At 32.2% G+C, this 27,359-nt stretch overlaps 3 protein-coding genes and 1 long non-coding RNA gene across 17 annotated transcripts; 3 read left to right on the forward strand and 1 right to left on the reverse strand.

The window, feature by feature from the left end:
* The first annotated feature begins 564 nt into the window (after window positions 1-564).
* LOC110626510 (polyadenylate-binding protein-interacting protein 3) lies at window positions 565-11,383 on the forward strand. 8 transcript variants are annotated; one of them, XM_021772436.2, is made up of 17 exons: window positions 579-891; window positions 1,675-1,803; window positions 2,805-2,961; window positions 3,044-3,199; window positions 3,588-3,641; window positions 3,731-3,861; window positions 4,072-4,262; window positions 4,926-5,106; window positions 5,197-5,433; window positions 6,801-6,925; window positions 7,078-7,147; window positions 7,276-7,309; window positions 7,559-7,884; window positions 8,084-8,224; window positions 10,347-10,445; window positions 10,541-10,603; window positions 10,895-11,383. In XM_021772436.2, exons 3-17 carry the CDS (start codon window positions 2,835-2,837, stop codon window positions 10,922-10,924), a joined length of 1,965 nt encoding a protein of 654 aa, XP_021628128.1. In that variant the 5' UTR covers window positions 579-891; window positions 1,675-1,803; window positions 2,805-2,834; the 3' UTR covers window positions 10,925-11,383. The 8 variants fall into 8 exon arrangements, with proteins under 8 accessions (XP_043817745.1, XP_021628128.1, XP_021628132.1 ...); XM_021772440.2 differs by lacking the exon at window positions 1,675-1,803 and having other exon boundaries at window positions 7,279-7,309; XM_021772438.2 differs by lacking the exon at window positions 1,675-1,803 and having other exon boundaries at window positions 2,810-2,961.
* A 3,192-nt stretch (window positions 11,384-14,575) lies between these two features.
* On the forward strand, window positions 14,576-18,767 carry LOC110625828 (nuclear transcription factor Y subunit A-3). 5 transcript variants are annotated; one of them, XM_021771486.2, is made up of 7 exons: window positions 14,576-14,920; window positions 15,839-15,923; window positions 16,040-16,222; window positions 16,569-16,678; window positions 16,761-16,850; window positions 17,883-18,053; window positions 18,153-18,767. In XM_021771486.2, the coding sequence occupies exons 3-7, from the start codon at window positions 16,099-16,101 to the stop codon at window positions 18,525-18,527; spliced, it is 870 nt and encodes a 289-aa protein (XP_021627178.1). In that variant the 5' UTR covers window positions 14,576-14,920; window positions 15,839-15,923; window positions 16,040-16,098; the 3' UTR covers window positions 18,528-18,767. The 5 variants fall into 5 exon arrangements, with proteins under 5 accessions (XP_021627178.1, XP_021627180.1, XP_021627177.1 ...); XM_021771488.2 differs by having other exon boundaries at window positions 15,839-15,900; XM_021771485.2 differs by having other exon boundaries at window positions 14,576-14,900.
* Window positions 17,814-19,383, reverse strand: LOC122725052. Its single transcript, XR_006352431.1, has 2 exons — window positions 19,290-19,383; window positions 17,814-19,052 (listed from the first exon to the last, which is right to left on the reverse strand). It is a non-coding gene; the product is annotated as an uncharacterized LOC122725052 (long non-coding RNA).
* A 1,049-nt stretch (window positions 19,384-20,432) lies between these two features.
* LOC110625768 (PHD finger protein ALFIN-LIKE 3) lies at window positions 20,433-23,457 on the forward strand. 3 transcript variants are annotated; one of them, XM_021771395.2, is made up of 6 exons: window positions 20,433-20,566; window positions 20,640-20,810; window positions 21,486-21,518; window positions 21,968-22,196; window positions 22,470-22,596; window positions 22,965-23,457. In XM_021771395.2, the coding sequence occupies exons 2-6, from the start codon at window positions 20,699-20,701 to the stop codon at window positions 23,226-23,228; spliced, it is 765 nt and encodes a 254-aa protein (XP_021627087.1). In that variant the 5' UTR covers window positions 20,433-20,566; window positions 20,640-20,698; the 3' UTR covers window positions 23,229-23,457. The 3 variants fall into 3 exon arrangements, with proteins under 3 accessions (XP_021627087.1, XP_043817442.1, XP_021627088.1); XM_043961507.1 differs by having other exon boundaries at window positions 20,457-20,810; XM_021771396.2 differs by having other exon boundaries at window positions 20,457-20,810; window positions 22,968-23,457.
* Window positions 23,458-27,359: the final 3,902 nt, after the last annotated feature.

Here is a 27,359-nt window from a genome sequence, read left to right on the forward strand (position 1 = left end):
ATTTATATAAATTGAAACTGTGAATATAAATTATCTTAAATATTCACAAAATTATTTATATGTGTAAAGTTGGCAAGGAGCTGCCACTTGCTTGTGTTGAGAAAATTATGTTGATTATTTTCTTATATTTTAATGTTTTTTTTATTTAAATATACTGTTCTTTAAAATTTATTAATTCTAATTTTTTAAATTAATTTATTTACATCAAAAAATTATTCAAAGTTATAAGATATAATAATAAATGAAATATACTGTAAATAATAATTAAAATAGTTATAATATTTATTATTATATAATAAAAAATTATATATATACATAATAAATAATTATATTTTAGATTTATACTTTTAAATATTTTATAATAAATTAATATATTTATTCTTTATTAATATTTTTATAATTACTGTATCAACTATCAATTATAATTCGTTATGCACTTAATTATCATAACTGTGTCAACGGTATCTAACAACTAAATCAGATAAATAAAAGCAGAGGAAGGGTGTACATGGTTACTATAGACCCCTTCCACTGAATCATTCCTCCTTCCTTTCGTGGTCTTTTCAATTCGTCGCCTCGCTTTCTATTTTTCACAATTTTCTTCTCAAAAATCAGCAGCACCTCTCCCTCCCTCCCTTTCTTCCTCCATCTTCTCTCCCAGTCTCTCGATTACATCGAATCCTCTCTCTTCCTCTTTTGCTCTATAAGGTCCTATACATTGTTCCATGGAGCTACCTCGTGCTTCGTGCTCTTGATCCTTCGCGCTTTCGAGCCCTAAAACGAAAAGCTTTATCCCTAACCCTAACTGGCAGGCCCTATTCCCTCTCGCTCTTTTCTCAAGCTTAAGGCGGTTTCTGCTAAAACTACTGATTTAATCAAACCATATTTAAGGTAAGGATCGTGCTCTCGCTATTTCTTGGTCTGTAATTTCTTTGCTGTTTGCTTATTTATTGAGGTTTTTTCGAATTTTAGAAGCTAATAAGTCTGGTAATTGTGATAGGGGGTGCTACAATAATAGTTTTTAGTTTCCAATTTAGGGGTTTTAAATGGTTCTGAATATGGGATTGGTAAATTATAGTTGTTATTTCTGTGTCATTAATTGTACCTTCTGTAAACCCGAAGAGGAAAATTGTTATTAATGCATGCTAATGGGTTTTCTTAGTTATGCATGATTGTTTAGTCATTAATTTTTGAACTTTCTGTATACAAATGCTCTTTTGTTGTCTTAGGTATGAATGTAGTCTGTTGCTGAGGCCATATTTTTTTGGTTTGGAAGATGTAATCCAAGTGTTATGCTGTTCATTTTTTTTGCTTTTTTATTTGTTGGTGCTGTACCTTTCTTCTTGTTTACTCAGTTGTTGGTGATTTGAGCCTTAGAGGCATTGCTTATGATTTTACTGCAACAGACTTTTTTTTGATGTGTATATGTAAGTGCATGTTTAGTTATAAAATAATTGCTGAATATGTACTTATAATATATAATTTATGAATATGCCTTCTTTGTGTATCAGTTGTTGAATCTGAGCTTCTGTTAGACAAAGTCCATTTTAAGTGATGGAGTTGGGATATCTCTTGGCTTTACAATTATGAGTTGATCTCATGGAACTTGGTCGTGTCTTGTTTCCATTTCTAAGTTCTGTTCCTTTTTCTGATGTTAAAACATGCATGTGCCAGTGTCCTGTATGCTTAGATTTGTAAACTCAACTGAACTCAATCAAGCGATAATCTTGATCCAGTTGATGTCAGCCCTATGGATCTTTTCCTTCATTCTTTGGTCCAAGGCAACACCCATACAAAGGCTTGGTACAGTGCATTCATTATTATACCTATAAAACAGATGCATAATTTTTTTGGTTGTACTGGCCAGTATAATTTATTTTCTCATTCATAATGTATTTTTAGCATACTTGATTTAGGATCCAGTCTGTGGTTGCTTAGATTTTGTGAAAAGGTGAAAACAAGGATCAGCATTTGCCATTTGATTTGGATTATGGGATAAGGTAAGCCATTAAAGCAAAGAATTGCTAGGAATTTAGTAAAAGGGTTGGAGTAGGTTTGTAGACAACCAATTTCTTTAATTTTTGCGTTTTAGGGAGATGTTATGAAGAATTGTGCTGAAATTTAGGTTTTATATTAAGAAAGAGATATAGTAACCACTGGCTGGTTGTGAGTAGTTGGAGACAGAGCAGTGCAGAAGGAATTATAGTGGAAGGGGGAGAATACGAGATGATGAAGAATTACATAGGTTGAAAAGAAACTCTTTTTATTATGGTTTGGGAAAACTGAACTACTGTCTACTGCCTACTCAATGCTTTATGTGCTTTCCTTAATACTTTATAGGCTCCCAGTCTTTGATATCATTAAGAAACTAGGTCTGATTTGTAAGTTAATGTGGTTGAATGCTTTGGTGAGAATACTAAGCTGGAGGTGCATGTGAGGTCTGATATGATAATAAACCATGTTATGGAAAATGCCTTAACAATGGCTACTGGTGCATCCTTTTTTTTATTGTTATGAATCAGCTGGCTAGATCGATCTCCTCCAGTCCTATCCCCAACTTCCTACCTCTACCTCCTTCCTTCCTGCCCAAAAAAAAAATTGAGGCATATTGTTGGCAACTTGGTATTGTGCTATTGCTAAATCAAAACTCGTACACTTATGCAATATGTGTGATTATGTTTAATATAAATTCAGATAAAGCAAACTTAAGTAGCAATTCCTGGACAATAGTAATAAGCAATTAATTTTTTTATTTTGTTCTGGCTTCTCCTGCACTGTGCATCTCATTATTTGAGTTCTTGTAGGCTAGACCATCAGGGGGTGCTGCTGTCAAGATGAGTTTGCAACAGGCTGCGCAGCCCAAATATGCTAATGGATTTGGTCGTAGAAGAGTTGAAAAGGAAGGTGGTGTAAGATTGGAGAATAAGCTACAATCTGGGAAATCAAGTCTGAGTAGATCAAGTAATTAAAATAAACTTTTTTATTAGTTCTTCTTGTGAACTCTACATTATAGCCTTCCTAACATTTTGTTTTGTCGGTGCAGTGGCTGGTGCCAAAGTTGGAATTCATGAGAGTCCTTCTCGTGATCGGCTGGTATATTTGTCAGCTTGTCTTATTGGACATCCTGTGGAAGTCCACCTGAAAAATGGATCCATATATTCTGGGACATGTTATACAACAAATGTTGAAAAGGAATTTGGTATGTTCTTTTTTTTTTTTTTTTTTTTTTTTCTTTCTCGAAAAGGATAAAAAACTTCTTTGAGGAAAAGCACCATTCTTAGACCGTCTGGCATTGAGTTTCTGGGCAAAAAAGCGCTTTCTGGAAAAAAATATTTTAGATGTTAAGAAAAGCAGTTTGAAAAATGAGTTATTATCTTGGAGTTCTTGCTGCTAATATATATCAATATTTAATATGTACTGGCATATTTAACAAAGTGCTTTTTCAGCAGCAACTTTAATTATAGTACCCATCAGAACTGGTGCTTTTGAAAAAAGTATATTGGTAAAAGCTATTTTGTTGTTTTAGATTAAATCGTGTCAAATTTAATTTTGAAACACTGCTAATACTCTTTAACTAGTGTATTTAGGAAAATGCTTTTCTCGACTGATCTTCAACAACAATGCCAAATATACTCTTACAGGTGTAAATTGAATTAATCTACACATTCTATAGAAGATGTGTAATTCATCAGTCTATTCCTTCTGATCATTCATTTGCCTGTCTTTTCAGCAATTATTCTGAAAATGGCTCGCTTGACAAAGGATGTTTCTTTTCGAGGGCAGAAGGCAGAAACCCTTAGCAAGGCTCCTTCAAAGACTTTAATTATACCTGGCAAAGAAGTTGTACAAGTGCTAGCTAAGGTTCAGCTATGTTCTCTTTCCTGCAATGCTGTAGTTCTATATATTTGTTCTCTTCTGGTTGAACCTGATTATAGGCAGCAATCTTTTTTTTTCTCTCCTTTTTTTTTTTGGTTGGTGTGGGGTAGGTGAGTGTTGTTATTTAGTTGAATCATACCATACGCGTTTATCTCATGCTTTTTTGATCATCAGTGATTTGATCAATGGTGCCAGGATGTGTCTGTAACCATGGATGGGATAAACCATGAGTTTCAGTATGGAAAGCAGCAGGAGCTTATGATAGACTCCTTTATATCACAATCTCGTCACGTCGAAGTGGAGAGAGAGCTGGAACCATGGGTCCCTGATGGAGATGACCCACAATGCCCTGATTTGGAGAATATATTCAATGGCCCTCAGAATAGGTATTTGTAGTAACATTTTTATATCCCTATATCCATCTATAATTGTTTTTTTGTTTTACATATTTCTCTGCTTGAGATGGATCATGAATGGAATACTTTTTGCCTTTGCTTTCAGCAGTCTGTAGTTTTTGGATCATATTGTACTCGTATATCCCTATTTTCCATTAGCCAGAATTAGAGCACATATCAGGAATCATTTTATGGGAAATTATAGAAATATAGTCTTGGAATGATAACTAACTATCAAATAAAAACAAACAGATGTTTGCTTAACTGTGGTGAAGTCTCCCAGGATATATATCATTTGTAGCTTGCTGTTTCTGATTGATAGCCAAATATATATTTGAATGCTTTCATGCTATGTGTTGAAAATAATAGGCATTGAGCATTGGCACACTGACAAAAGCAGGAATTATATCTTTGTATTTTGAGTGCAAGAAACTTGAAAGGAAATGGTGATTAAGGTTTAAGGAGACTAGGTATGCATAAGTATTTTGGATGGGAGCTTTGGGGATTTAGAATCTACATTCTCCTTTCCTAACCAATCTGCTAATTAGAATCATAAATATGTATATGTTTTCTGTTCCTTTTCATAAATCTCTTAATAGTTGACACTCCATTGATGTTTGACTGATATGATGGTTGTGGATTATTTCTTTTAAGTAGGGGCTGGGATCAGTTTGAAACAAATGAAATGCTATTTGGAGTAAAAAGCACCTTTGATGAAGAACTTTATACTACAAAGCTGCAGAGGGGTCCACAGATGAGAGAGTTGGAGAAGAAAGCTATGAGAATGGCAAGAGAAATTGAGGGTGAGGATACACAAGACCTTCATTTAGCTGAGGTGAGATCATCTCTTTGTCCTTTATAGAATTTTTTCTGGTTTATTCAGTTGTGGAATTTTAAAATGTTTTTGTATCAATTTGTTCTACAGGAAAGAGGTATCCAACTTCATGAAGATTTTGATATTGATGAAGAGACCAGATTCTCATCTGTATATAGAGGTATAGGAATTGACGATAGTGGATATGATGAAACTGAGGACATAATGTTGGATTCCCTGAATGATGAAACTTTTGGAGGTACATCTGCTCCTTCCACTATGAAGTATGCAGATTTGACCCATGGGAAGAGTAATGAAGGAGCTCGATGCATATCAAGTTCTTCCTTGGTAGGTGTTCTTTTGTATCCTCTATTGTTGAATTCAAGTGGAGGTTTTTTGGCTGCAAAAAACTGGGTGTTTCTGATCTATCATACTTATTGTTAATAATCATGACTCATGAAATTGTATTATGATCTTTATGGCTTTGTTTCTTCCTTGTAACTCAGTTTTAAATCAAGTATTGTATATTTATGAATTGTTACGAGATGTCAAGATGGTTCATAGGGCACAGAAAGCATCTTGATCACCTAACCTAAAAGGGGTGAATGGAGGGTTAGTACTTAGTAGGGTAATGGAGGTGCTCATTATCACCACATTTATCCTTCTTGACCTCAAAATTCCTTAAAAACAATTGGTGGTTTAAAGACTATTTTTTAAACAATTCTAACCTTACTTTTTCAACAAGGCAAGGTTATTATTTTCATTAATTAATATTCATATTTCACTTTCCTTTCATTTATCCTTTATTTTCCACCTATTTACAAATTTAAAATAAACAGGAAGGTAGTCACTTTTCTTGCTTTTCCCTTCTGGTCTTCCCCAAACACTTGTGTTACTCAACTTGAGCACTATGTTGATAGAATAACTCCAATGGTTCAATTGTGTTACTCAACTTGAAGCATAATTGTCTAATTTTCACAATTTGTATTGATAGAAAACTTCTAAGCAAGCTACAAAATTGTAGGTGTGCACAGACAGTCAGTTCTCTTCACTTCAAACCAAATTATCATAAATATAAAAACTAAAATATAATTCTAAGCTTCTTGAACATATGGCTATGAATTTTGTTGAATTCTTTGACTTTGTCACTTGAGCACTATGTTGTTTTAACTATTTAATCATTTACATAAGAAACCATTATCTGGTAATTAAATGAGAACATGTTGCAGAGAGGCCCCCCAAAGGGGAGAAAAGAGGCTCTTGGTGCATATTCTTGCTTTTACTGCATTCTAATAGTTATACCATTATGGTCTTAAACTCTTTATGGCTCATTCTTTTTGCACAGTCAAATTGGAATATTGTATGTTTCAGATGATTGCCATTTTTTCTTCCTGTCTATAGATTTTTAAGGACATGATTTAACTTCTTTCTTAAAGTAGTTTATTCATTTTCTAGTTATTTTGAGTTATTCTTTGCACCTAGCCAATGATTTTTGTGTTTTATACCATTATGGTCTTAAACTCTTTATGGCTCATTCTTTTTGCACAGTCAAATTGGAATATTGTATGTTTCAGATGATTGCCATTTTTTCTTCCTGTCTATAGATTTTTAAGGACATGATTTAACTTCTTTCTTAAAGTAGTTTATTCATTTTCTAGTTATTTTGAGTTATTCTTTGCACCTAGCCAATGATTTTTGTGTTTCTTTGTACACAGGATGAGGCACAGTGTTCTCAGTCAAGTACAAGTGTGGATCGTCATTCAGGTTCTTATGAGCATGCTAGCCAGCTGGCATCTGAGCTTCCTTCTAAAAGTGTGTCCACTTCACAGAGTGAAAGCAGGTTTGTTTGATTTTTGCTTATTGCTGTTATTAATTATTTATGCATATGAGTATGACAAGAGTTGTTTGTTATTCCTGAGAATAGTGGTAAGAATATACATTTATTTGTCTACTGTTTGTGGAATTCCTGAATTTCTTGTTTGGTAATTATAGGATCCTAGAAAACTTCCATGGTGAACAAGGAGCAAATGACAGCATGGGCGAGTGTATAGAAGAGCAAAATGTATGTCAAAACTCTAATACCCAGGAACATCTTTTTGGATGAAACTTTAAGGTGCCTCGTGTAATACTTTTTGGTTGTGTAACAACTAACATTGATATTTTTTCAATATGTGATCGCTTCAAATACGGCAGCAGGAGGATGCTCAATTGCCAACCCGTGAGGGTGAGTGAATTCTTATGCAATGCTCTTATTTATCCCATCCATGATCCATCTTAAATTTAAGATCATGCACATGACACATGAAATGGATTGGAAGCAACTTTATATATACATATATATTCTTGATGCACCTACCTTGCAAATTTTGTGTAGAAGAGCAGAATGCTCACATCAATATTTCTTATAATGCACAATGAGCTTCTTCCACTTTTGGCATAATTATCTTATTTTTTATTTAATTTTTTCCCATAGATGCTCTGATATCATTGAATGGAAAGAAAGAGGGCTCGGATAAAGAGTTCCTATCCCCTACTGAAACTGCCTATGCTTCTTCATCCAATGTTTCCTCAAAAACTTGTGAGAAGACAAGTTCTGCTGAGCCTTTAGAAGTTACACCATCTGCCAAAGGAGTTGGAGAAGTTCAACCTATAAACTCTCATGGACCACCTGTCAGTTCTGCATCTTCAAATTCTGATTGTGTAGGCACTGTCTCAGTCTCCAAAGGCCCTGGTTTATCACCAAGCTCATCAGTTGGTTCATTATCTTCAGAGAAGTCAACTCTGAATCCCCATGCTAAGGTGTAATAGATTTGAGGTCTAATTTTTTTCCTTATTCAGTGATGACATAAAAACAATTAGTATACATAATTTATCTTATAGAAGACTACACTATACTTTTTGAACATATTGGACATCTTTCTCATATAAGGCTAATGCATCTTCTTTTTTTGTTCCTTATTTTTGGGCCTGTCTCTGCCTTTCTCAAATATGGTTTCAGGAATTCAAACTAAATCCCAATGCCAAGAGTTTCACCCCTTCTCAAACTCCTGTTAGGCCTCCGTCTCCAGATGGTTCCTTCTATTTTCAACCTAACGTTCCTAGTCTACCACATATGCATGGCATGCCTATGGGCATTGGAGTAAGCACTAAAAGACTATGCTATTTCTTGTTTATTGCCCACTTCATATTTATTAGGAATACAACAATTGAAATTCATGATGATCCTTGCCTTTTCCTTTATTCTGCATGCACTCAGTGGTAAGTCTTTGGGTTCAAGAATACATTGTCCTTTGTATGCGCTGTTCATCATTGGAGTGAAATTTTATGTAGGTGACAACTTTGAGTCAATTTCTTTCTATTTGGCTTGTGTATTTTGGATTTACACATAAATTTCACTACCTTAACTTAGATAATGTTGGCTACAAAGTTTGTTGGGATATGCTTCTTACATAGAGAGGTCTTCCATGTTGCTTTTATGATCAAATAGGTTGATTAGAGGTACTTGTTTAAATATTTAATCACTTCTCATCCCTGGCTATTTTTAGACTTTGATATCTTCCTCACTATTTTCCGAGGAATATTGAACTTATAAACTGGCTGCTGGGAATACCAATTTAAAAACCTTTTGTAGGCTTGTATAATCAGAATAGGTGCATGATCTCTGGGACACAAATTTCATTATCACTTGTGAATTTGATGCCAAGTGTAAAAACCATCTTTTGAATCTTTTACCCCTCGTTTGGCATGAATGATTTTGCAAGAAAAGAATAACTTAGATAATGTTGGCTACAAAGTTTGTTGGGATATGCTTCTTACATAGAGAGGTCTTCCATGTTGCTTTTATGATCAAATAGGTTGATTAGAGGTACTTGTTTAAATATTTAATCACTTCTCATCCCTGGCTATTTTTAGACTTTGATATCTTCCTCACTATTTTCCGAGGAATATTGAACTTATAAACTGGCTGCTGGGAATACCAATTTAAAAACCTTTTGTAGGCTTGTATAATCAGAATAGGTGCATGATCTCTGGGACACAAATTTCATTATCACTTGTGAATTTGATGCCAAGTGTAAAAACCATCTTTTGAATCTTTTACCCCTCGTTTGGCATGAATGATTTTGCAAGAAAAGAATAACTTAGATAATGTTGGCTACAAAGTTTGTTGGGATATGCTTCTTACATAGAGAGGTCTTCCATGTTGCTTTTATGATCAAATAGGTTGATTAGAGGTACTTGTTTAAATATTTAATCACTTCTCATCCCTGGCTATTTTTAGACTTTGATATCTTCCTCACTATTTTCCGAGGAATATTGAACTTATAAACTGGCTGCTGGGAATACCAATTTAAAAACCTTTTGTAGGCTTGTATAATCAGAATAGGTGCATGATCTCTGGGACACAAATTTCATTATCACTTGTGAATTTGATGCCAAGTGTAAAAACCATCTTTTGAATCTTTTACCCCTCGTTTGGCATGAATGATTTTGCAAGTAAAGAATTTAAATGAATTCTTGCAAAATCATTCATGATTTCATCTCCATACATAATGAAAAAATTTTAAGTTTAAAAATTTTAAATTCCCTTATTACAAACAAGAATTTTTCAAGAAAAGAATTCAATTGAATTGAATTATTACAAAATTCTTGATTCCAAACTGAGGGTTAAAGTTCTTTAAATGGTAATTCTTCATTTGTAACTATCTGAATATAAAGATAGAACATCTAAATGGGGCTTGCTTTCTTAGACTGATGAATAAAAACATAATTATTTTTAAATCTAGTAGTAAATTTTAGTTATGTACTATTAAATTTAGGTCCTTGTTTTAGTCCTTTTGTTGTGCCCATTGCTATAACATTAACGGCGATTCCTTGTATGCCAGTTTCTTACGTTAGTATTGATACATTCTTCTCTCCAAAAACTCAAATAAATACTTCCAATTGAGATTAAGTGGGATGATAGTCATGGCCAGACTGCTTCATATGAAATTGAGCAGTATGGTCTGTTTCATCATAGCAATTTTTTTAAAAAAATCTTTTACTAATGGTTTTGTAGTGTTGATTAACTAATTTGTTTCTGCCATCAGAACCCTTGTCTCATTGTTCTGTAACAACTTTGGGTAGTTACACTTGTAACAACATTGTATGCATTTAATAGACGTGAGAATGTCCTTTTAAAATATGGTAGATGTTGTCATTGTGGACTTCTCTATATTCAATTTGGCTTGTTACAGCTGTGACCGACTTTGTGAATTTTGCAGATTGGACCATCATTTACTAGCCACCAGCCTGTTATTTTTAATCCACAGGTTGCATCATTGCAAACACCGCAAGCATATTTTCATCCAGGTGGCCCTCAGGTGCAATATTCTTGGAACTTGTATTGGAGGCCATGTTGGAATTTTCTTGGTCAGTCATTCAAATATATTGATTTTGCATGTTCATTTGGTTGCAGTATGCACAGAATATGCTTGTTGGCCACCCTAGGCAAGTCTTGTACATGCCAAGTTACCAACCCGTGAGTGATTCTGATCTCTCTCTCTATTAATTGAGGATGTATTTTGTACATTATTTCTCTCAAAATTTGTGAGGACGAAAAATAGGCTTCTTCCATCGAACATCATATGATATAATTTGGTTGGGTTGTGAATTTGAGAAATAGCCGTTTTAATCATACTATCTATCATATCATAGGGGTGAAGAAATGCTTTTATTTCCTTAAAACGCAACATAAAGGCTGTAGCGTGTATGAATTTGAGGAATCAGCACAAAAAATGCCCCTCATACTGTTAATTTTGTTTTGATTCAGGAAATGCCATACAAGGGACGAGAGTTTTAGTCGTCTGAGAACATTCTTGGCAGTTCTACTCTGCTCGCAAGGAATAAACTTCTGAGAGGCTGCTTGGAACAATTTTGTGGGGAATCAAGCCCGGCAGTCCATGAAGATCTATAGTTCTTTACTCCTATTTGTGCTGGGGGAAGTCGATCAATTCTGGAATATGATTTTCACTATCCTGTATGCTTCATTTATACCATGAATGACTGGCTTTCTCAACTTTCTTTCAACTAGTATTCTAACAATGGCTGTTTTATTTTGATATTATTAGTTTTTGGATGAAATTAAGGTGCAGGTATTTTGCTTGCTGCCTCTACATTTTCCTGTAATGTTTCCCCGGTTTTTGTTTGAGCTAATCAAACTCTCCATCTCAATCATTGGCTTCACACTGGATATTTCGGTTATGTATTGATTTTCTTTTTCATCAAGAAAATAGAGTGAATACCTCCATTTCTGCTCCCAGCTAAATGGGTCACGACTCAGAAAATTTTAGATTTTGTATCTACCGTTGTGTTGACTTTGAATCTCTATATTGAAAAAGAAAGTGGCATTCTATAGAATTCAGTGATGATTGTTATAATATTTAATAATTGATTATTTATACACATTTATATTTTGTTTTTCCGTTTGAGAACAAGATTGAAACTTTGAAATACATTAATTTGTTTTTTCTTTTTCGTGATAGAGAAATTCAATGCGTATTTCTATATTTCCAACAACCAAGACGTAAAGATGATTGAATTTGTCAGTATTGTAATGGAAATTAGTAATGGCCAACTTTTTGTCCTTGGAATCATAGCAACCTGCTTGTTGGGCTGTCCTCTTTTACTTGTTTGTTTCTTGCAAGTGAATTAGAAGTGCAATAACAGTTTTTAGTTGTGGCCACGGGGAAAAAAAGAAGAAAAAGAGGCTTGACTTGACTTTATTGAATCAATTCTTATCTTTAAGTTGTAAAGAAAGAAACATAAGGAAGAAAAATGTTGCTTCCTTATACCCCAGCATCTTATCACTAATCTTTCCTTTTTCATTTAAATTTGATAAACATTCATAATACATAATTTTTAAAATCATTCAATTGTGTTTTTTTTACTTCTTGAAATTGATATATTGCCATGAAAATTAGGATTTAATTGGTTTTTTTCCCTGTTCTTTGCTTTAAATGAAAGTAAAACAAAATACAATAAATTCTCTCTTTCTTTTTATGTTTTTTGGCAATGAATAAGTTAGAAATTGATAGCTTGATATCATTCGAAAGCAATAACAATGAACTCTCACAAAGTGAAAGGTAAACACCATAAAAGGACAATTTTGTCCTTTGTATATATATTAACTAATTTTCTTATGGTTAAATGCTAATATTAATTAAGTCTATGTCGTTTAAAAAGTTGAATTCATTGAATCCTACCATTATCAAGTCTTTCATTATTCAACAACTTTTGCCCAAAATACAGGCAATTTTTTTAAATACCCATTAATGAAGATTAATTTTAATAATGCAAGCTATTTTTAAAAACTGCAGTAGCTTCAAAAATATTTTTAAAATTCTTAAAAAATGATTAAAATTATTTTCTTTTTTTTTTTTAAATATTTTTTAAATGGCTAAATGTTCGAAAATATGGAAAATTTTTTTAAAGGATATCTTTCCTAAAAATAAATAGTTTCTTAATATTAAAAATTTAACTTAATAATTAAATGAGATTTTTCTATTATTGATTGATTGATTGAAAGGTTAGGTTAGAACTTATAATTCTTATTCTATGACTTCTAAATAATTGAAGAATATGAAAAGACCACTTAGCCAACCTTAATTTTAGTTAAAATATTTTGACTTCTTCCTTATTATTATTATTATTATTTTTAATTTGAAAGTTGATTATTATACTTGGCCCATTTCAGACGCAAGCCAATAGGAATAAAACAAAATATCAAGGGCATTTTGGTCAATTCAAAAGTAAGAAATGCCTTTTCTAAAAAATTTTATTACTTTAATCCCTATAAAAAATTCACTAATTAATCTATAGATTTTAAAAAATATATTAAAATATTTTTAATATTTTAAAAAATTTATTAATTAATTTTTATCATTATTTTTTATTATTTAATTTTTATATTTTAAAAAATTATTATTTAATTTTTTTAATTTTATAAAAATTATTAATTAATTTTTTTATATTAAGAATATTTTAAATTTTTTTAATATTTAACAATTAACAAAATAATTAATTACTAAAATTTTTAAAAAATTGTATTTTTTAAAATTAAAAAAAACTAACTACTAAAATCTTTTATAATAATAAAAATTAAATAATAATTTTCCATTATTTTTTTCTTTCTCCACCTTCAGTTTTCTTCTCCTTATAATGAAACTTCAATAAATTTTGGTTTGTTAATATAAAATTGGTACGCAATTTGACCTAAATTTAACATAATATTGATTTATAAAATAATTATTTTAATGTATTTATTATCTGTTGTATTCTAATAAAATTAAAATAATTATTTTTAAATTTAATTATTTTTTATATAAATAAATAAATTCAAATAATTATCTGTTGATGACTTATTTATTAATCTATTAAAAAATAGATTAGGTGTGACATTCCAATCGGAATCAAACAAAACATAAACAGCACAGATCAGCATTATTAAAATATAATTATTGAAAAAATTTTAAAAAAAAGTTAGAATGGATAATGCTCCTTTAAAAAAGTTGTTATCTTTCTTTTTTTTTTTAAAAAAAATCTTTAGGATTTAAAAAATTTGTATAAAAATGGTTTTAAAAGTAAAAAATTGATTTTTTAAGAATTAAAAAATCAAATAAATTTTAAAATATACTAAATTCTTAATTTTTTTAGCTAAAATTATAAGTAAATGAGAGAATAAAATTTGAAATTTTTTAAATTTATTTTAATATATTTATTACTGTATTAAATTCGTGAATATGTACCTCAAATTAAAAAATTTGATAAACTAAATTAATTTAAAATTTTAATTTAATTTTTTATTTATTCTAGTTCGATTTAATTTTTAATTTAAAAAATTTCAGTTATTTTAATTCGGTTTGATTTTAATTAGAAAAAATTAAAAAAATCGAATCGAATTGATTTAATAATAATAGTATATTATTTTAAATAATATAGAGATTAAATTATATTAAAATTAAAATATTTTAATTAAATTTTAAAATATTAAAAATAAAATATAAAAAATAAAAAATTTATTAAAAATTTAAATCTATCAAATTGATTTAATTTGATTTAATCAAAATCAATTCGATTTAATTTTTATAAATATTAAAATTTTAATTATCAATTTATTCAATTTAATTTAATTATAAATTAAATCGTACGCAAATACGTTAAATTTTTAATTTTAAATAAAGAGAAAACTGTTATTTAAATTTTATTTAATTTTTTATAAATTTTAATATAATTATTTATTGTGACAATTAAAACGCTTGGATAAAAGTGAAAATAGGATGGCGGCTGAGGGTATTTAAGAGAAATCATAAAATATCTGAAATTTTCGCTGCATATTTACAGCCTTAAACGACAAAAAACTAAACTGGTTAATTGCCAATTATATTAATCAAATAATTAATTAATTACCAATTAAGAACCCAAGAGAAAAAAAAAATACATATTGAAAATACATGAACGTAAAATACAGAAGAAAAGATTGGAGCAGGAGCAGGTGGAGGTGGTGGGGGGTGGCAGTGTTACCTCTGATGGTGAAAAGGAAAGAAACAGATGCACAGAGATTTTGAGGGTTGCAAGCAGAAGCAGGGTTGAGTCTAATGAAATCAGATACATAGACAAGGTGAAAGAAAGGGAAGGAAGTGAGTGTAGTGCGTTCTTTAGGAGAGAGTGATCGTTTGTGGGGGCTTGTATTTTGGGGTGAGAGAAAGGAGCTATGCACAAAACCAAGCCAACATCAATTCCCACTTATTGTTTCTCTGTACTTCACCAAATCACAAGAGGTGCCTCCTTATTTCTGCGTGTATGCGTGATTTTCTTGGCCTTTTTACTCATCTTGTGGGTGTATTTTTTCCTTTTCTTTCATTCATTGTGTGCATGTAGCTTGGGGGGAGACTTTTTGTACGGTATTTGAGTGTTAGATGTCTTGTAGCATTTGAATCATGAGATGGTGAAGGGGTTGAAAATGGTGGATTTTGGTTTTTTGTCAAGAAAAAGTTTGTTCTGGGCTGTTGGTTTACTTCTATATTACTGTTGTTGAATTTTTTTTTTTTAGTAAAACATTTTCCTTATATTTTCTTTTTCTGTTCTGTTTTATGTTCTACTTCTGGCATTTGCATGCGCCAAATGGGTTCATATTTTAGATGGGAATTTTACAGTGGGGTGGTACTCTTGTGTGGAAGATTACATTCGACTCTTTGCCCTTTAGTTTGGAGTTTCATGCTTATGAGTGATTGGATTCATTTGTTCATTGTGTGTTAAATTCTTTTCAGGGATAATTAATTCAGTTATCTGCAATAGAGCTTCATATCCACGTTCTATTTTCCCCCAATTTTTGGAGTTGGGTGTTTGCATGATAGGCTTGCTAGCTCAATTTGCTTACTTTTCTCTTTAACTGCATCAGATGAGTTGATTTGTATGAATTATCTGTTGTAAAAGCATCTGCTTAAAATAAAAGTACTGATAGTTTTGGTGGTATAAATTATGTTGGATGTTCTTGGTTGGGGCAGGGAAACTAGGGAAGGGAGAGGCCTAGCATAAAAGTGTTCTATTCGAATCTTGGAAGTTTGTCTTTTTGGGGTATTCTCAATGTGCATCAATTTGAATTAGTTGATGGCTTTCCTGCTAACCTCTTTATTTCAATGCTGCAGTTTCTTTGTAGTAGTTGTGTTTAAGAAAGAAAGGTATTATGCTGATTTTTTAACATTGTATTTTATTGAAGTCTTCAATTGGTAGCTTTTGCTTGGATTCTTGGCAGCCTATAACGGAGTAATTGGTTTAAGGGTAAGGTCATCTCTGAACATCTGGTGAGTTTCTAATTGGATTTGAGACTTGTATTTCGAAAATGCTCTAGTGCAAAAAAATTCTTGTGTGAGTTCTACCCATTTAACATCTCCATGCATTATTGGTTGCCATTTATTAGGGAATTCTACTTAATCAACAGTCCAGTAGTCATCTTTATCTGAAGGTTTAGGCTTGAAAATGGGGGTTCTGCAACAGAATTTTCATGGTGCCAAGAAATTGACCTTTCAATTTCAAGACCAGGATTCTTCTTCAACTCAGTCAACTGATCAATCTTACCCTGAAGTAGCTAGCATGGGAGAAGGTAATGCATTGCAAACAAAGCATAATTTCAGAATTAGCTTCTTATATTAGTACAATATTCGTTATTTTAAATATTTTTATGAAAATAGGCTGGGCTATGTTGATTGAACTAAATAATTTTTCTCCTTCTCTTTGCTATTGTAAAGTCTGCTAAGTCCATATTTTGATGGGTACTCCCTCTGATATTCCATATAAATGAAATAAGTTTCAAACTTGTTTGTGTTGTCTTTTTTCCATTTGATTGGTGGTCAAACTCTGTAACCTGTTCACTGTACATTTTGGTTTTGTAGCACTTTGTAGCTTAGCTGAATAATTATCTAAATGTAGCTGCTCTTCTGCTGGGTTAGGACTTGCTGAAACTCTTGGGAAGGCTGAGGGAGGTGACACTAAGTTAGCGACATCAATGGGAACTCAGGATTTTATCTTCCCATCTCAAGTTGACTATAGCCAATCCATTGTAAGTTGATGCTTGATTGTGTTTTGTGGTTTGTGAGGATGGGTGGACTCTTATTTTATTATCCCATATTTCCCATTTTCAGGGTCGCATTCCTTTCCATTTTGCAGAACCATATTTTGGTGGCCTACTAGCTGCTTATGGGCCACAAGCAATCGTAAGCTCTGTATTTTCGGTGACTTTTCCATCCCCTAACTTCTAGTAATTTCATTTATAAGCACCATATAATTGGATTAAAAGAGAAACAGAAAGGACATGAGTAGGAATCATTCATATGTTTATGGTTCGTTAACAGGATACTGAATATTTTATTAATTGTGCAGTTATGGTATGCTGTAACATCCAGAACAAATCCTATATTTAAGTAGTGTACAAAATTAATTAAAGCCTTACTGTTTACTTCTATCAAATTCAGAAGGTAGAATTATGTGTGGGAGACATTTGGGTAATTTCTTCCTGTGTTTTCACGAAGTGCAAAATGTTAACAGTAGTTGAATTTCCCACAACCAATTCAATAGTCTAATATTTTCCGATATCAAATATGATCTTGATTCTGTTGACATTTCTGTAAACGGAACCTATATTCACAAATTGGCGGACATTATGTTTGATGGAAGCTAAGTGCACATTTTCTACTTGAGATGTTTTCTGCTCAAACAGAGTCCACTTCAACCATGTGCCACTGTTTGATTCCGGAGACTTTAGACAATATTTTCTGAAGTAGTTTATCTTGGCATCCATGATTATTTGGCACTTTAAAGTTTTTGTGCAAAGAAGTAATGCCAACCTTTGATATTCTTCTATATCCAAAAAAAGAGGTTTATGGAGCCATTATATATAACTTGTTTCTGTTCACCGAGCATCTCCTTTACTCTTATGATATTCTGCTTTTCTTATTTTATTGACCCTTTTAAGCTTGGATAACTTTCTTTACTCCCAGCATTTGCTTTATGAAGTTTGAGTTGTTCAAGGCATTTATACATAATGATTATACAATGTGGGAATAACTGCCTGTGCATACAGATGATCCCAAGTGTGTTTGATAACTACTAAATTTCTTGTGCTTTGAAACCTGTGGATTCTACAATTCCATCCATGATGTTAACAGATTCTGATTTTCTCATTCCTCTATTCCATGTTTTCGTGGACAAGAATGTGTTTTCTTTATTACCCTCTGATGGGATATCTAACAATGAAATGGAACCAGATTCATCATCCTCAGATGTATGGAATGGCTTCTTCTCGGGTACCGCTCCCTCTTGAATTTACAGAAGATGAACCCATTTTTGTCAATGCAAAACAGTACAATGCAATTCTTAGGAGGAGAAGGTATCGTGCCAAGCTCGAGGCTCAAAATAAACTCATAAAAAGTCGTAAGGTACGTGCCTTTTGACTCTGTCCTGCTAACCATCTGGCAGTGTGCTTGTTTGACTGATTGAAGTGTTATTCTTTTGATGTCACTCTGAAATTTCTGAAGCCATATCTTCATGAATCTCGGCACCTTCATGCACTGAGGAGGGCTAGGGGTTCTGGTGGACGCTTTCTCAATGCGAAACAGCTCCAGGAGTCCAATCCTAAACTCTCAAGCCATGGACTGGATGCCACAGGCTCTGCTGAACTTCATTTGGCCGGAAATATGTCAGAATCTGAAATTCATCAGCCAGAAAATCACAGAGATGGTGCTTCTACCACTTCTTGCTCAGATATCACAAGTGCCTCCAACAGTGATGACATCTTCCAGCAGCCAGAGTTCAAGTTCTCTGGGTACCCTTCCCATGTGGTTGGGACCATGCAAGGGCGCTCAGTTGGCATGCATGGCGGTGGAAGTCAGCACCATCTTCCTGTTCTGTGAGAGAAGAGGCTACGACCAACCTCAGCAGTATGTGTTTGTCACAGCTGCTAATGTTCCCTGGGGAAGTCATCCTTGGCTCAGTTAATCTGCATTTTGTTTGTCTCATTGCATGCAAGCTTATTCTCAAAAACTGATGATGTGATGTGATGTGTGTGTTCATTTTGTGGTTGCAGATACATGTGAATTGAAAACTTATGGCAACTGATGTCAAATTTAAGATCATGTTTCATTTTGCTCAAACTGATGAATGTATGTTTCTCCATTTCATCTTTGGTTCTAGAAGTTATCCAATCTTTTAATCTATGGAGTACAGACTACTTTTAGCAATTGGACTAAGTTACTTAAGTCAAAGTGGTCTGATTCAAAATAAGAAATGAGGGAAAAAAAAAATGAGCTGAACTGAAATCAAAATAAAAGTTGATCAGAACTAGAATTGAGATTGAGGGGGCTCGATCTTAATTCGCCATGAATATTGATTATGGCTTAATCAGACAGGTGGCAACACCATTAAAGAGATTAGAAAGCCTGGCAACACCATTAAAGACAAAGTAACAGCCACCATTAGAAAAAATAAATTCCACTAATAAAAATAAAATTGAAGGAAGAGATGACGGAGAGCACAGCCAGAAAAAATTAATGGGAGCTATGATCCTCGAACGTAGTGATTTTCAGAGTAAGACACCACGCACTGAGCAATTCTCTTATCGAAAATTAGAGTTGAAACCCTTAGAAAAAACGTCCTCACAGAAATATTTTCCTTACCAAGGTAGTCGCTGGAAATCAAAGAAAATAAAATAACAAATCAACCATAAGAGTCGATCAATCCACGGTAAGGAAGACCCGAGAAGGATGACAGTTTCAAAAAGAAACTCTCCTCCCTAGAACCAAAAATGAGTTTTTATATAAAAATATTTTTTTATATAAATTATTAATTAAAATATATAAAATTAAATGAATTTAAATTTTATTTAAATAATAATAATTAAATTTGTGATGAATTTAAATAATTTAAATTAATTTTTAATTAAATTTCAACCGTTCAGATATTATTAATATAATATAAATGAAGTTTGAGTAGTTTATTTTGGGTTGATACCGTACCCGTTTATCTTCCTCTTTTAACTAGGGAGATAAAAGAATAGGTATCTAAAATATTAATAATATTTGAATTTATTTTAAATTTAATTATTATTATTTAAATAAAATTTAGATTTGTTTAGTTTTATATATTTTAATTAATAATTTATATAAAAAATATTATTATTAATAATTTTTATTTAAAAAATTTAATATTTTTAAAAATTTAAATTTTTAAATAAAAACATATAATTTTTTTTATAAATATTATTATAAAATATATATTTTTATATTAAATTAATTATTTATATAAAAAACATATTCTATAAATAAAATTCAAAATCAATTCGAATTATTATTTTTTATTAAAGTTGAATTATTTTTAAATCCGGCTATAATTATTTAAATTTATTTTATTAAAATTAATTCGAATCAAATATTAAAAAATATCCGACTCAATATCGTTTTTACTTCTAATTAAATATAATTTTTAAATTGAAATTTTATTTAGTTGATTAACATTATATTCTTTTATATGTAGATATTAATATATTTTAAGTTCAAGCTAAATTTAATCATGATTATTTTTTTTTTAAAATGGAATTCTGATTATTTGAACTCAAAATAAATATTAATAAATTTAATCAAATCATAATTTTAAGTGTAAGTTTAAAAATTAAGAAGAAATTAACCTAAATTTTTATTAAATCAAATCTAAAATAACTGGTGGTTGGTTTATATTCACTAATAAAATCTTAGAAATTTTGATTATTTTTCAAAGAAATAGGCACAGGATCATCTATCGGACTCCAAAACAAGATATTCAAATCCAGTTAACCCGGCGGACAAACCCAGATTCAAATCCCTAACAAAATGAAACTCCCAAAATACCCGTGGAAGAGGCAGAAATCCCCTGTATATCCTTGCTTGGTTCAATGTTCAATCGGGGAGTGTGTATATATGTAAAAACCCTTCACAACCAAAACTCTGAATTTCTTTCCTTGTATAAAAGTTATTGACTTTTGAATTTTACAGAGACAAAAACTGTAAAAACTGAGTTTGAAATTTCAATAGAAAGAGAGATTGGAAAGGGAATGGAGGGAGCAGCAGCAACAGCAGCAGGGCAGTACAACCCACGTACAGTGGAAGAAGTTTTCAAGGATTTCAAGGGCCGCAGAGGTGGTTTGGTTAAAGCTCTCACTACTGGTAAGTGCGAACTCAAATTTCTTTATCTTTTCATTTTGAGTTTGCTACCTTTGTTTGATGGAATTGTGCAGTCTTGAACTTTTCTTGGTCACTCTTCTTCTTCTTCTTCTTCTTTCTTTGAGGTGGGTCGTTCCTTTTCTCGGTTTTGGTGGTAGTAATTTGTCTCTCTTACTATGGTGGTTTTCTTTTTCTAATGGCAGTTACAGGTCATAATTTTACTTTGTTTTCAATTTTCCCGAGAAAATCGAGGGCCTTTTTTCTGGGTTGTGTTCGAGTTACTTGACCAGAATTGCTACAGGTGTAAACTGGTATTTGCTTGGCTGCTGAGAAAATTTGAGGAACTGGAAATTAGAGGAAAAGCGTGAATTACTTCTGATTCTTTCTGTTGTATTTTCTAGGAAGTAAAAAACCACTTTAAGTAGTGTAGTGTTTTTTATTATTTTGAAGTTTATTATTATTATTGTTATTTATTTTCTGAAGTGCCTCTATTTTTTTTCCCGCTTGCATAAAATCTTCTTTAATTTGAGCTAAATTTTCTTAGCTACAAATATTGAAACAAAGGTTAACTGATTGAACTGTAGTAAAGTCATCGGAGCAAGAGAGCTTTTTGTTCATTGAAATTAGGGAATGCGCTTGTTTCAAGAGTGATATTTATTTTCGGTTTTGTTCTTGCAGATGTTGAAGAGTTCTATCGGCAATGTGATCCGGGTAAGATAGGGTTCTTTTCTTCTTCTTTTTTTCCGTCACAATTCTCAGTTTCATTTGATTGAGCTCTCTTGAGTTGAAACAATTAATTTCCTGGGAAGAAAAAAACTTGAACAATGATAAACTTTTTGATTAGGCATCACCTCTAGAACTTGAATTATTGCGGGCTTTTTCTTCTTTGCATGTTATGATCATTCCTGTCACAGTTCTCAATTTCATTTGATTCAGCGCTCTTGAGTTGAAAGAATTAATTTCCTTGGGGAAGAAAAACACTTGAATACTGATAAACTGTTTGTTTAGGCATTACCTCTAGAACTTTTGCATCAAAGTTTCTTATTCCATTGTCCTGGAGTAGATTTTATCTGTGTGGTTTTTCCCACTTTTCAAATGAGGAACATTTAATAACTACTGTTATGGTGATTGTAACTGGTCTATGTATGTTTTACATCCAGAGAAGGAGAATCTGTGCTTGTATGGCTTTCCTAGTGAACAATGGGAAGTCAGTTTACCTGCTGAAGAAGTGCCTCCAGAGCTTCCTGAGCCTGCACTTGGCATTAACTTCGCAAGAGATGGCATGCAGGAAAAGGACTGGTTATCCTTGGTGGCTGTCCATAGTGATGCGTGGCTGCTTTCTGTGGCCTTCTATTTTGGTGCTAGATTTGGGTTTGATAAAGCTGACAGGTATATTTGTAATAAAATTGAATGACTAGATCTGTTGCTTTTATGCTATCAACATGATCATCTGACTTATTGCTTGTCTAATTATGGATGATTTTTCTAGAAAACCATCTGTATCTTCAGCATGGATAGAACATAAAAATAAACAAACTAACAAATATTCATTTTGATCTTGAAGTAGGTGATCACTCTGATATTAAATTAGTTAACTTTTACAATGCAGCAGCATAGACCTTTATGATAAGTCATTACAATTTCATCTCAATTGTGATACAGGAAGCGACTTTTCAATATGATAAATGATGTCCCGACAGTATATGAAGTTGTGACGGGTGCTGATAAGAAACAAGCAAAGTCTGTAGCCAATCACAATAGCAACAAATCCAAGTCAAACTCTAAAGTGGTAAAGAAGGCATTCTCATAATACTTTGGTTTACCCCTTGGAGTGTTAATATAGTGAATCTTGTTGCTAAAGGACCACCAATATGCAACTCTGTTTCTCAGAGTATGGATTTTTTGACTGGAAAACAGTAGCATAGAACAGTTTTTGACTGGACGAATCCAGTCGAACTGTTTAGCCCTAAAAGGAGTTAGGTAGACAAATAGCTTCTAGTCTATGTTAAGTAAATATATATGTTCGTTCACTTATCTTTCAAAATGAGGCAACCATTGAAAATTTATTTAGTTCCGTGGCTTATGTATATGCTAGATGTCTAAAACAAGGAAAATTAACTAATACTAGATGTTTTTTTTTGTTTCTTGGGTGGTAAGCAGCGAGAATCTCAGGGAAAGTACTCAAAAGCACCACAGCCGAAGGATGAAGATGAGGGCGTAGATGAAGAAGAGGAGGAGCATGGGGAGACATTATGTGGTGCATGTGGTGAGAACTATGCATCTGATGAATTCTGGATTTGCTGTGACATCTGTGAGAAGTGGTTCCATGGAAAGTGTGTGAAGATCACCCCTGCTAGAGCTGAGCATATTAAGCAGTACAAGTGCCCATCCTGCAGTAACAAGAGAGCTCGCCCTGCATAGGGATCAGGCCTGTGGTTCTTTGCCTTTGAATTCTCGTTTGGTGAACTCCTAATTGACTTGTTAATCTGTTCCTCTCTTGGATCTTTTATTAATGCAGTGTGTTAGTGGGTAGAGCAAGTGTACTTTTATCTGGTAGTTTCCAATATGTGTAGCTGTAGTTCATGTAGGATTTTTTTAAGTTGGAAACTCCTCATTCTCTCTTCCAATTTACTAGGAAATATCTTTTCAATGCTTTTATATATATATATATATATATATATATATATAAATACAAAAATGTATCATATAGTTCAATACAAATTAAATAAGAGATTAAAATTAAAATGTGTAAAATTGCATAATATATATTTTTTTTGTCGTATATATAAACTAGTAGAGGTGTTTGTGTTGTATTTATCACATTTGCTCAAATGGGTCCATACACCAACCATTTCTTTGAAACTGTGTTTTCAAAGAAACAAAGAACAGACATTGACATGTATGTAATTGCAATTCAGCAATTAGATGAGGAGACAGAGGGCATCATGGATTTATTTAACAATACATACCTTTTTTACCCTATACAACTGGACAAAGTGGAAGGCGCCTTCTTCTTCAGCTGATTGGGAATAGGTTTAGCTTCTGGTCTTGGATTTGTTGAGCTTGTGGGCTACCACAATAATTAGCTTCAACATGCTTTTGATAGCTTTCTGCGGATAATGAATTACCTTAAGTGGAGACACTTGTGTTCTCTCACTTCACCTACCCAAGCTAAAGAAGTCTATTGCTATATATAAATAAAATTTTGTTTAATTAGGGTAATTTTACTAAAAACACTAAAAAATTTCAAATTTTTAACAAAGTGATTTTTTTTTTACTTCTTGAAAATTAAATTGCTTCTAGAAAATAAGTTAATTTTTCTAATTCGGTTAAATTGTTTTTTATTGGGTATTTTATTTTAAGAAATAATTCATTTGAAATGAATAAAATTAAATTTATCAAATTATTATTTATATTTTTGGAAGGAGGGGAAAGCCATTATATTATCAAACGAGGCCAATAAATTCTTAATACATCTGCATCCAGCAGTTGGGGTGAGTATCTAGCTTGGGTTTAAAATTAAACTGAACCGATTGGAAATTAAAATTTTAGTATTTATGAAAATCAAATCGAATTAATTTTAATTAGAAACTGAATCGAATCGAATCGATCTGATTCAGTTCGATTCAGTTTGGTTTGATTAATTTCAATTTTTAATAAATTTTTTATTTTTTATACTTTATTTTTTGTATTTTAAAATTTAATTAAAATATTTTAATATTAATATGATTTAATTTTTCTATATGATTAAAAATAACATATTATTATTACTAATTGGTTCGGTTTTTTTAATTTTTTTCTGATTAAAACCGAACCGAACCAAAATAATCGAAAATTTTAAAATTAAAAATCAAATCGAAATAAATAAAAAACTGAATCGAATTTTTAAATTAATTTGATTCGATCGGTTTTTTTTATTTGAACCGAACACTGCTTACCTCTATCCAGCAGCCATTTGATATCACTATTTGGTATATTTAACCAAATAATGTTATAGTAATAGAAAACTTGGTAGTAAGTAGGGGTGAGCATTCGATCGATTTGGTTCAAAATCGAATCAAACCGAATAAATCGAAAATGAAAATTTTAGTATTAATAAAAATTGAACCGAACTGATTTTCATTAGAAATTGAATTGAACCGAATCAGTCTGATTCGATTCGATTCAGTTCAATTTGATGGATTTAAATTTTAATATTTTTTTATATTTTTTATACTTTATTTTAGTATTTTAAAATTTAATTAAAATATTTTACCTTTAATATGATCTAATCTCTCTATATTATTAAAAATAATATAATATTATCACTAATCGATTCGGTTCGATTTTTTTCAGTTTTTTCTGATCAAAATCGAACCGAATCGAAATGAATAAAAAATCAAATTGAATTTTTAAATTAATTCGGTTCGGTCTATTTTATCGATTTGAACCGAATACTGCTCAACTCGAGTAGCAAGGCTATCAGCTACCCTGTTTGCTTCTTGAAAAACTTTCACCACTTCAATGTCCCACTCCCTCTTTAGCAACTCTATTATATTCTTCACTAAGTTGTTTGTAACACGGAATGCAGCTTCTCCTCGGCCGGAAATGATGTCCATTGCAACCGAACAATCTGTTTGAATCAGCACCTTCCTCCAGCCTCTATCCCAAACTATTCTCAAAGCACTTAAAATACTCCACAGTTCAGCTTCCAAAAGACCACATACCCCAAAGCAAGCTTAAAACCACCCATCCAACGACCCATATGATCATAGACAACACCTGCACAACCCACAGCTCCTCCCTGACACTCCCATCTGTGTTACATTAAGTGTGTGACAGAATCATTACCAATTCCTACTTTCTTATTCCATGCATTTTGTAATTCTTTAGCTTCATTCAAAATGAAATCAGCAGAAAGCATAGGAATAACCTCTCCAGGATTAAAAACTCGAGAATTTCAATGCTTCCATATCCACAAATTATGAATAAGATGTCCCATGCCACTCCATTGAATTTGCCATCGAAAATCTGCAGATTTGAGGTCAACCAATCGACCACATTATCAACCCTATAAAAATCCTCATTCAACCGACTCACTTCAAATTTATCCCAGACTTGTTTCGCAAAAAAGCAGTCTCTTAAAGTATGGAAGGTTGTTTCTGCTGACAAGAGACAAAGCCCACATGTATCAATATTTGTGAAAGTTCTCATTTTCCTCTCAACATTACTCATAACTTTGCCATGAGCAACTCCCCACAGAAAAACTCTCATACATTCAGTTCCTCTAACCTTCCATATGAGCTTCCGTATTAGTTGGTTAGAATCTCTTTATTGATTAGTTAAGACCTCATAACCCGATTTAACTGAATAAATACCTGAAGGTGTCTTGCTCCAGACATGCTATCCCAATCTGAAACTATGTCCGAAAGAACCACTGATAGTAAAAATTTGAGCACATAATTCGGGAGATAACGACGTAGTTCCATCCAATTCCACCATTCTCCATTAATCCAAAAGCTTCTAACATTCACTGTAATATTAATCTAGGACACATGCACTGTAATATGATTGATTAATGGTCCAATAGATAACCAATTATCTATCCAAAATAAAATAAAAACCCTTGAGACTACATTGTTACACACTGCCTTTCGTAACTGCTCTAAACCATGACATAAAGCTTTCCAGTTCATCGATGCTCCATTTTTCATTGTAACATTCCAGCCCCGAGTACTTGTTGAATAAGCATTTCGTCCAAAAGGAATCATGATCCATCATGGCCTGCCAAGCCAACTTCCCAACCATAGCCTGCCACCTAGCTTCTTAAACTTTATAACTGTGTCCCAATTAACTAAGTGAAACTTCCTTGCCTCCGACCTACCATGCCATAAAAAATCACGGCAAATTTTCTCCATTTCTTTACAAACCGAAATAGGTAGAACAATTGTTTGCATAAAAAAAAAATAGGGATAGCATTTAATACTAACTTTATCAAAGTTATCCTACCCGCCTTTGACAATACAGAAGCTCTCCATCCCTACAACTGAATTCTCATCTTATCCAAAACCTCTTTATACGAATTATGAGTAGTTCTTGCAGAAATCGAAGGGACCCCAGATATCTCCCCAAATTGTCCACTTTTACCATCCTGAACATTGACACCAACGAATTTGTCAGGCTAGTATCAACGTTAGGAGACACATACAGAGAAGACTTTGAGAAGTTGATACGTTGCCCAAATGCAAGAGAAAAACAATTAAGAATTTGCATAATAATACTTAATTGCTCAATCAAGGCTTCCACAAATAATACCATATCATCTGTGAACATAAGATGAGACACAAAGGGACCTCTTATCGACAACGGCACAGGATTCCACTTCCTGTCATTCACCGAAGCCCATATCATATTGATCAATTGCTCAATATATAAAACAAATAAGGGGACAAAGCATCCCCTTGTCTTACTCCACGAGTTGGACTAAAGCTCTCTAGTTTCTATCCATTCCACAAAATTCTCATAGAAGTTGAATTGACACACTTCATAATATTTGAAACCCATAAATCCGAA

The sequence above is a fragment of the Manihot esculenta genome, chromosome 11, assembly GCF_001659605.2.
Source record: "Manihot esculenta cultivar AM560-2 chromosome 11, M.esculenta_v8, whole genome shotgun sequence".
In the NCBI taxonomy this organism is placed as follows: domain Eukaryota; kingdom Viridiplantae; phylum Streptophyta; class Magnoliopsida; order Malpighiales; family Euphorbiaceae; genus Manihot; species Manihot esculenta.